Source organism: Corvus brachyrhynchos, unplaced genomic scaffold (genome assembly GCF_000691975.1).
Source record: "Corvus brachyrhynchos isolate BGI_N302 unplaced genomic scaffold, ASM69197v1 scaffold48, whole genome shotgun sequence".
In the NCBI taxonomy this organism is placed as follows: domain Eukaryota; kingdom Metazoa; phylum Chordata; class Aves; order Passeriformes; family Corvidae; genus Corvus; species Corvus brachyrhynchos.
The window spans coordinates 5928748-5938151 of record NW_008240027.1 but is presented as its reverse complement, the minus strand read 5'-3'; the positions used below and the strand labels follow the sequence as shown (position 1 = coordinate 5938151).

Here is a 9404-nt window from a genome sequence, read left to right as displayed (position 1 = left end):
AACTTCAGCATGTACTGGTAGCAGTATTTAAATTGCATGTGTGATGTGGTGGCATGGGAGGATTTGGACTTTCTTCTTTGAGATTCCTGTGAAATTCAGTCATGACTTTCCAGACATAGAGTGATAATAACCTGTATGGTTTTTAACCACTCTTGGAAACATTTTCACATGCAATTAGAGGGAATGGATTCAAGGGGGAAATTTGCAGCCTCAGTTCTTAAGGACGGCACATACGCACTTCAAACTGGATCAAAAGATTGCTCAGTGAGGTTGGCAGTGTTCTCTTTTGACTGGTTTGAACCATCAGTAGAAGCTCCTCTGGTATTGCTGGACTTGTCTTTATAAACGTGCCCCAAGTTTAGGAAATTTGACACTTGTTCTGTTCTTTTTTTTTCCCCTCACAAAACCTGCCTGTTGTGAGAATGAATTAGCATTAAGCAATGAGCACCTTCTTTTAGCCGTGGACTCAAGTGGTGATTTTCAGTGATAGAGGAGAGACTTAGTGGGTCTTTTTATCTCCAACTTTTGATTAGCATTTTGTGCTTCAGCAGCATCATCATGTGGAAGTTTTAAATTAATTCAAAAGAGATTTTCTAATTTACCTAAAATGTGGAATAGTTGAGATAACAAAATGAAGCCCTATAGGTCATGTGGTTTCCAGTAGCAGGAAAGCCAGTTCTGCTTACTTAAGCTAATATTCTTTTTAATTCCTTCCCTATGTCTTGGCTCAGAATAAAAATAGGAGCAGGCAGAACAGAGAATCCCTCCAGTGACATTTTTTGACAAAAGTCATTGGCTAGAAAAGAGGAGAGAGACAATACTGGTCAACCTGTGTTAAAACACACTATAGATTTGTGTTACCTCTTTTTAGGATCTTAGGATGGCTAAGGGTATGTGGCTTGACAAAGGTTAATCACCTGAAATTCTTCAGATAAGAAATCATGTGGATCACAGAAAGACAGAGGAAACATTTGTTGCAGTCAATTTTTATCCAGTCTATGGACACAATGTGTCTGGCAGACTCTGGGAACACCAGCAGACCTTTTTTATGATCAGGTTCAAGAGAAAGTGCTGTGCATTCACAGATTTCAGGTATTTTTTAAACTCCAGGAATAAGTCTGTATGATTAGTTTGGGTCCAAATCTTTCACATTTATTTGAAAAGAAATTAACAGATCACAAAAAGTGTTTAGCATTTCTGAACTGTAAGATGTTTTGCTGCTTTATTCCACAGGAATATCTCTCTGTAAAGGCCAGCAAGCTGAAGTAGTTAATTTTTCTTCACAATGCAAATCAGTAGCTTCCTTCTTCAAAAAATTATAAAACTGATTGTGTCTAACACTGATTTAGCTTTTCATTGCATCAAAGATATTTTTGCTGTCAATTTATTTTTTTCCTTTATCTCCATATTCTATTGTTCATTTTTGTGCAATCTTCCTTTGAAGCTGTCTTTGATAGTCTGCCATCTGCTGCAGTAGGTGCTGCTAGCATTATTGAGTGGAAGTCACAGCATTTGTGGATGAGAATCTTGGTGGTTTTGGCTGTTCCTGTGAAATGCTTGTGTACCTTTCCACCACAGCTTCCTCCTCTCCTCATCTTTGAATATGCACAAATGGTTTTGCCATCCAAAGACATTCAGACTGCACAGCAATGAAGGGCATAGATGAGCATTAGCTTTGTGAGAAAGCCCTGAGAGGTCCCCCAAGGTCAGTCCCCAGCTGCCCAGCATCCCAGAGCTCAGGACTAGAGTAGTGAAGGAAGTTGTTTGCATTATTAGGTCTTTAGAGGGAGACATCCACACTCACCTGAGCAAGGGTTGCAGCAACAAAAAAACCACTGAGTTTTGACCCTTTAACTAAAGAAACTGTGCCAGGAAGGAGATGTTGTGAGGAAGTTCCCTGCAAAGATGATGCTCTCAAGTATTTGTTTCTCTTCTTTGTGACTATCCATGTGGTAAACATGAGTGTAGGCAAATCTGGCATTCCCTTATAAAGATAAGAAAAGCATTGATGAGCACACTTTTGGAGAAGAGCAGAGTTAAGTATGATCTCATCTTTTCAAGCACTGGTGTTTTCCATGTACCTTAGTGCTTTTGTTGTTTAAACATACCCAATTCTTAAATATGGGTGAAGTTAGGATTTAACAAATAGATCAAGTACCTGGCCTCAATCCAAGGTCTAATTCTTAATCTTCTGTACTATGGATATGGTAGATAAATTTCTCAATGGCCAATTTAAAAAACTATTCACTCAAACCCGATGTAGCCCATTTCAGCCTCTCTTTAATAGGAAAGCTAATAACTTTTTCTGATGTGGTGCATAAACCTCTGGTATTTTGTTTTCTTTTTATTGCCAAATGCAAGTGTGTTCATGTATTTACAGTCAATAAAGCTATCAGTGCTGTACACAGGTTTAGATAAATAATTTCAGCCTTTCAGTCTTGGGTATCAGATTTAGGCACTGCTGTGTTATTTGCATCCCTTGGTCTCACATGCTGACTGTCCGAGCAGTTGCACTGTTTCTGCTCGGAGCTACTTCTACAAGTGGGACAGCCCATTCTAGTACTTTCATTCACGTTATTCAGAAGTCATGTCTCAAACAAGCCAGGCAGAACTTGAGCAGCACAAATCATTTGTGTCTACAGAAAAGAAAGAAGGTGATCCCCAAATGCCTTCTTCCCATGCATTTTTGTCTCTGATAGTCTTTTGTACACTGTTGACACTCTGACTTCCAGTTTGTATCGTTTCCAAGAGAGGTGGTTCCTTATTAGAACTTACCATCAAGGAGCAAGAGTTTCAAAGAGATGCAGTATTACCTGTGCATGGATCATAGGCATGAAATTCTGTGACCTGTCCGGGCCATCAAGTCTAGGAAACATATAAGAAGGAAGAAATATTAACGTTAGTCCTGTTGCCTGTTAAAATTAGTGAATGTTTTTATTTACCCAGAGAGACAGGTTTTATGTTACCTAGACTTTTCTGTCTCTTGAATGCCTTAACAGCACATTTCTGCCATGAGCAACCCAGTTCATGATCACACGTTGTACTTTTTTTCCCCCCTGTGTTTTTGTAAAACTTGCACAAGGTAAAATACATCTCTGCCCTAAAGCCACTGCAGCTGTTCTGTGTAGAAGACCATGGGCTGGGTTAGCACTTGTTGCAGAACGTGCCACCTTCTCATGCTCGGAATTTACTTTCCTTTAGCACATATTGACTTTCACAGGATTCCTCCCTTAAGAGAGAGCATGCAAATATAAATAACAAATAAGATATTTCACCAAATATCTTGACACATTTTACTGGATTTAGATTCACTTTCCACAGTTTCTGTTTCATGCTCACTTTCCTTCATCTAAGAGCAGTCACAGTGGCAGTATAAAAATAACTTTTAAATTGAATTTTTCGAGATCCTTCTCTTCTGCTATCTCTTACTGCTTCCCACTTCTCATCTGATTTTACATTTCTTTCTAGACTTCTCCCTGAAAATCAAGATCTCCTTATGCTTTGCATTACCAGCTGTCAGGCACGATGCCGTATTTGCTGATATGCCACTGTGTTAGCTTGCTTTGCCACTGTTGGCAGCACTCTGCTGTCATGCTCAATTGAGACAGAAGGGACTGTTTCTTACCGGAAAATTAATTCATGAAAAATTACCTTTGTTTCTGTAATAGAATTGTTTTGAAAGAAATGAAACATACAAAGGAAACTGTATTATAACAAATTAGCCCTTAATTTTATAAAGGTTTAAGTGTCAAATATGAATGAACTAAACACAGAGAGGCCAACTAATTTTGTGAAATTACAGCCTCAAATTACCACACGTGATCCGAGCACAAATTCCATCAGCTGAGATGGTTTTTGTATTTGGATTTTTTTCCTGACATAACTAGTTTTGAGCAAAAGTGAGTGCCTCCCCAGGCATCTGGAAATTATCTCTGGAAGGAGTAACCAATTTGCTTGTGTCCCTCTGTGAAAGGGAGAGACAAGGTCAGAAGAATAGTGATGATTATCTTTATCCTGACGTGTTCCCTTCTTCCACCTGCAAAGAGGAGGAAGTAGAAAATTCTCTTCAGTGTTGACCTGTTTCTCTTCTTTAGGCCTTTCTATCCCTTATGCTTTTTTGAAGAGGACTGCCTTTTACAGGTCATTCTGCCAGTCTAGGAGTGCTGGTGGGCTGCTATTCCTAGGGCTAGAATGAAGGAGCAGTTTTACAGCAGGTTTCTTTCTTCTTGTTACAAGCAGCCCTGATAGTGGCTTTCTTTGATCCACAGCAAAACTGACCAAGCTAACCAAGACAACTTCCTTAAAGACAGGCCGTGGCTGCATCTGTCCTTGTGAATTAGGCTGACGTCCTGTCTCGCATCACGGGCTGTGTCACTGTCAGTGTGGCCCCTGTTACCGTTGTGACTCATCCCAGCTGGACAATGTTTGTGAGTGGTTCAAGGCTTAACACGTGCCTGGAGGAGCCAGTTTGGGATGCAGCCTTTGGAGGAGAGAATTCAGCCATTTGTGAGCGGTATCATGGGGTTTGATCTCACTGGCCATGAGCTGTCTCTGTTCTTACATAAATGACTGGTTAAAATACATCCTTTGTGCTCACTTGCAGGGGATTTTAGGCTTATCTGCAGGAGAGAAGAATCAAAACTCTTTTGTAGACTTGACAGTTAGTACATCACTAAATACGTATACAAAAAGTTCATGGCGTTACAGCAGAAATTTTGAGAAAACAGTTCTGAACTTCTCTTCCAAAATACCTGTGTGTGTGTGGGTATTAAATGTAGATGTGTATGTAAATACATTAGAATGTCCACCTACCTAATCTTTATCTTACAATTTATTTATATGTAAAATGTAGTGTAGTTCAAGTGACTTGATTTTTTTTTTTAGAAAGTAAATTAGAAAAAATTAAAATGTCTTTCTTGATGTTGAAAGGCTCCTATCAGCATAATTTCAGTTTAAATCTAATTACTTTAAAATGCATGTTTATACTACTCTCCCCTTCCTCTTTTTTTTAGTTAAGCTTCCTAAGGCTTAAAATTATAATGATAATTTTTCTTTATCTTTTTTAATCCTGCTTCATTTGAAGAAAAGTCTTTTTTTCCTGCAGTTGACAAGGAGTGTGCTTGACAGTGCAAGGGAATGCTGATTCTGTCTAGACAGAAAAATTGCCAAATGTGCAAGGTCCTTGACAGAACAAGGCTCTTTTTTTTTTCCGTTTCTGCTAACATTCAGTTTATAGTAATTTTAGCTCTTACTTTCAGCTTCAAGTGTTTAATTTTGGGATTTCAGATACTTTTTTTTTTTTCCCCCCCAGATTTGCAGTGTCCCTGTAAAGACTGTAGAGATAAGCGTTCAAGATACTGATGAATATTGTGTTGTGTACAGTTGTTTTGTATCTAGACCTGTGGCTAAAAAATGGATTTATGTTGCTGGTATCCATAAATCAAGGTGGTGTGTCAGCTAACAGGCTCCCAGCAGAACAGAAGTAATCTTCAATTCATACTGACTGTGGTATGTTTGCCGATCAGGACCAATGATAGAAAGCAGGGAGGAACTGAGTGGAAAGATTCCTTCTGCACACTGTGGTGGAGTTGCTGAACCCCCTCTAAGTTCTGATGGTTGTGTTGGACTGTAACAGCAGTATATTTCATGTTAAAAGTATGAATTCATCATTGTCATAATAATCCAAAAACTCTAAAAACTGTATCAGTAAATGAGCTCTATCTGTGGACCAGCTTCAGTAGTTCAGAGCCTGCTTATTTAATTTTTCTTAAGCACATTAAACGGTTCTAGGCAGACTGTCACTATGATCTTTGAAATATTGCTGTGTTTCTTTTGTTCTCTGCTTTTAAATTTCTTATGCAGTAAGGCTTTCATACTCTGTTCGTTACAAATTTCTGGATATTCAGACTCTTACTTGAGCTTAAAGCCTTTCAAACCACAGCAGAAATTCGGTAGTGGAAAAGGGAAGAGATGTGCACTTATTGTCCTTCCTTTTTCTGCAGCCTGTTGACTCCCAGTGCAGGCACTAAGCTTGTAGTTTCTGGCTCTTACTTGTTAGCTGGTCTGCAGGTAAATTAACCCAGCAGGTGGGGATCCTTTTTGACTAGAATGGGTATAAGGTTTGAGCCTGGAAAATAATGTCTTGGTCACGGTTTTTGTCTGAAAATAATTCTGCATCAGCTTTAGAGAAGGGCCTTGTTTTTGTCAGGATCTTTTCTTTCCCCTTCATTTCTTGTCATAGTGCTCAAATTCCTATATTCAGAAGTCTTCAGAAAGATAGAGGAATGGCTGATGAAAAACTTGAGTGATACTTTGAAAATGTAGCACATGCTTTGCAGTTCCAGTAGATGAAAGCAGCATGGTCGAAGGGTTTAAAACATGCTTTCATATTAATTTACTATCATTTAAATATTCTTTTAAGAGACTGGTTATGGATTCAGAGTTTTCAGCTGCAACCACAGTTTATTCAAAGTTTAAAGGGCTATGATGTATATTCTTTGTGAAGTATTCACTCTTTTTCTTCACACTAGCTTTTTGGCTTTTTGGTAACCAGAAGTACACACTGCTGTGCTGGCAAATGCGTGAATATTTGTGGTGTTGAACTTCTACCACATCTAAACACTGCTGTGCACTTGCAGCAAAAATGGGAAATGGTGAATAATCCCTCCTGCCTTTTGAGATGGTCATATTTCAATTATGTTGACAGGACTGAGTGAAGAAGCTTATATGGTTGACAGTGCTGAATCTGCTTTGCAAATGCATAAGACTTTTTTCCTTGGGGACTTCAATCCAGCTTTCACCACTCCTTGTTCACCTAAAAATAAATTTAAAGGTTTTCTTATGTTTCTGCTGCTAAATCTGTGCTTTATGTCAAGGAAAAAATCCTCAATGTAATGCACATTTCTGTTTACTATAAATTTGTTCTTTCACTCAACTTTATAAGAAATATATTCCATTACTGTCATAAAAAACACTTTTTTCTTCATCTTAAGCAGAACAATATCCCTGAAACACTTAATTTCAGTAATTTAATTAGGTAAACATTGTACTAACCTTGATAATGTGAACTTAATTTCTTCCCAGGTTTCCAGAGGAGGAGTTGGCAACAGAGCCACTAAAATATGCTGAACAACTTCCTGTAGCTCAGATAATACACCAGGTATGTCTTTCTATTTTAAAAATTCCTTTGAAAATAAAGAGCATGTGTAATACTTAAACTGCTTTTCTAGGTCACACAGAATTAATGTCCTCATGCTGGAAGTATGTATAAACAAGATACTCTTGTTCAGATGACAAGTATTAAATTATAAAAGTCTTATTCTGAACATAGCAATGAAAAGATGCTTGCTGTATGACATGGTTAACACTTCAGAGCTACTTGTTAAAATTGTTGGGTGTCTGCTGATAGAAAAGAAAAAAAAAAAATCCATTAATTTCTCCCAATTTGCATCTTGACCTCAATCATATTCCCCTTCCTGAAAAAGCAGTCAAAGTATGGAGTCATTATTGTGGAATAATTGTCATGACGAGTTGAGCAGGGAAAACAATCTCCCCTCCTAATACAGTTCTGAATTAGCACCATTTTTATTTCTAACTATAGCAGTGTCATCATACTTTCTGCTTTGAACAGGGTTTTTTTGTTTGCTTTTTGTTTTGCACAATTAAAAAAAATAGGTTTCTATTTTTCCTAGGTTGTGCCTTCTTTGTCTTTATTTAAATGGAATACTGTGCTATTGATTTAAGTAAACAAATGAGGGATATGAGCTGGGATTGAATAGAAGTTTTTATTGTAACATGTCTCCCCCAGTTAATGGCAAGGAGGAGGAAGAGATCTTTTCTGTGCAGAAGATTCTATATTCCCTTCTTGCTCTTCTCTCAGAGTTCAAGGTGTGATTTTCAATCCATCCTGCTGGTAGATCAGGTACCCAGTCTGCATTCAGGTGTCTTCTCATTCTTTTCTGTCAGCCACAGAGGACTCTGCCTGTTTGTGTGGAAAAGCTTATGGCCAAATAACATAAAACTTGTGTCAAACATGGCTGTGGAGATTTAGCATCCTTCTTCTTGGGGATGCCTTAAAGGGAGCAAAATGACCTATTCTGTTGCAGTCATTTGGAATTTTCACAGAATAAAATAAAAAATTTTTAAACTTTGTAGATACGAGTCCTGCTTCAGGGACAAGTAACTATAGGTTTCTTAAGTCAGGACCAAACAGATCACATTACTGTTTTCCTAATGGTATCTTGGCCATATGGAATCTTTCAGGTAATCAGGTATGCTCTGAAAAATTGACCTGAAATTTGGGGAAGATAATGACAGTTCATCATGGGAGACAAAATGGTGCAGTCCATTCACTGCTTTGAGATAAGGAAAACTTCCAGATTGAAAACTGGGACTTGGTACTGGTCAGAGTAGCACTAAGCCAGATGGGCAATATAAGATAAAGCTGTGGTTTCAGGATGAGCTGTTTTTAAATGCTTGAAGATCAACAGGAACAAATAAAAGTCCACTAAGTCCCTTAATAGAATTTTGTAAACAACTTCATGTGTATTAATTATCGTAGATCTTCCCAAATACCTTTGTCAATAACTGTTTTTAAAGCATTGAGTCTCATGCTGCAGGCAGTGCTGGTTTTACCTTAATGGAAACATAAGCTTTATTTTAAAACCTTAAAGTGTACAAGCCTTTCCTACAAGTTGTAAACACAATGGATTTAAAAACTTTTGGCTGAAATCTGCACCTTCGGGGAGAATTTCTGATGTGTTCCAAACATGGAAGATTGGAAATCAGGACCAGTTTGTATGTCAGGAACTCCCTGGTGTTGTCAGAGCTTCAAATGACCCAACAGCCTGCAAATGTCACATTTAAAATTCTGTCTTCATGCCTGACTCTCAGTATAAATGAATTAAACAGCAGAGCAGGCCGCCAGTCAATATGTTCTTAACAGTGAGAGTGAGCAATGAAACAGTTTGGTGGTTGTTTGGAATCAGTAAATAGAAAGTGCATGGAATGGCTCACCTAGAGGAAAATCTCAAATAGGAAACAGAATTAACCTTTAAAATGGTCAAGCAGACGAAATGCCATAGCAATATTTTTACAGCATTAGCTGGGTAATAACTACGGAGGGTTCATTTGGCTATTGTGTGTTACACTGCCATAGAATATTGCACTGTGGAAAGGCAAAAAGCTGGTTTATGTACTCTTATCTGTTTGCTAAACTTGCCAGTAGTACAGAGCTGGGGTCTGCACAAGGCAGCAGAACAGATCCAACAGAACTGCAAATGTCTTGGATGCAGAGAAGCCAAATAAAAGGAGCGTTATTTAGCTGTGGTGACAGGGAGTTTGGCACCATGCCCTGGCTGTGTGTGAGGCTGGTGCCCTGCCTGAGCCTGTAGGAGCTGTAACCA

General features: G+C 38.3%; 1 protein-coding gene across 1 annotated transcript in view; it reads left to right on the top strand.

The window, feature by feature from the left end:
• PIGK (phosphatidylinositol glycan anchor biosynthesis class K) overlaps positions 1 to 9404 on the top strand; it is a 65156-nt gene that overhangs the window by 34855 nt on the left and 20897 nt on the right. The window contains exon 11 of the mRNA XM_017743461.1: positions 7084 to 7159. Within this exon, the coding sequence (XP_017598950.1) occupies positions 7084 to 7159 (76 nt within the window). The remainder of the gene's footprint in view (positions 1 to 7083; positions 7160 to 9404) is intronic.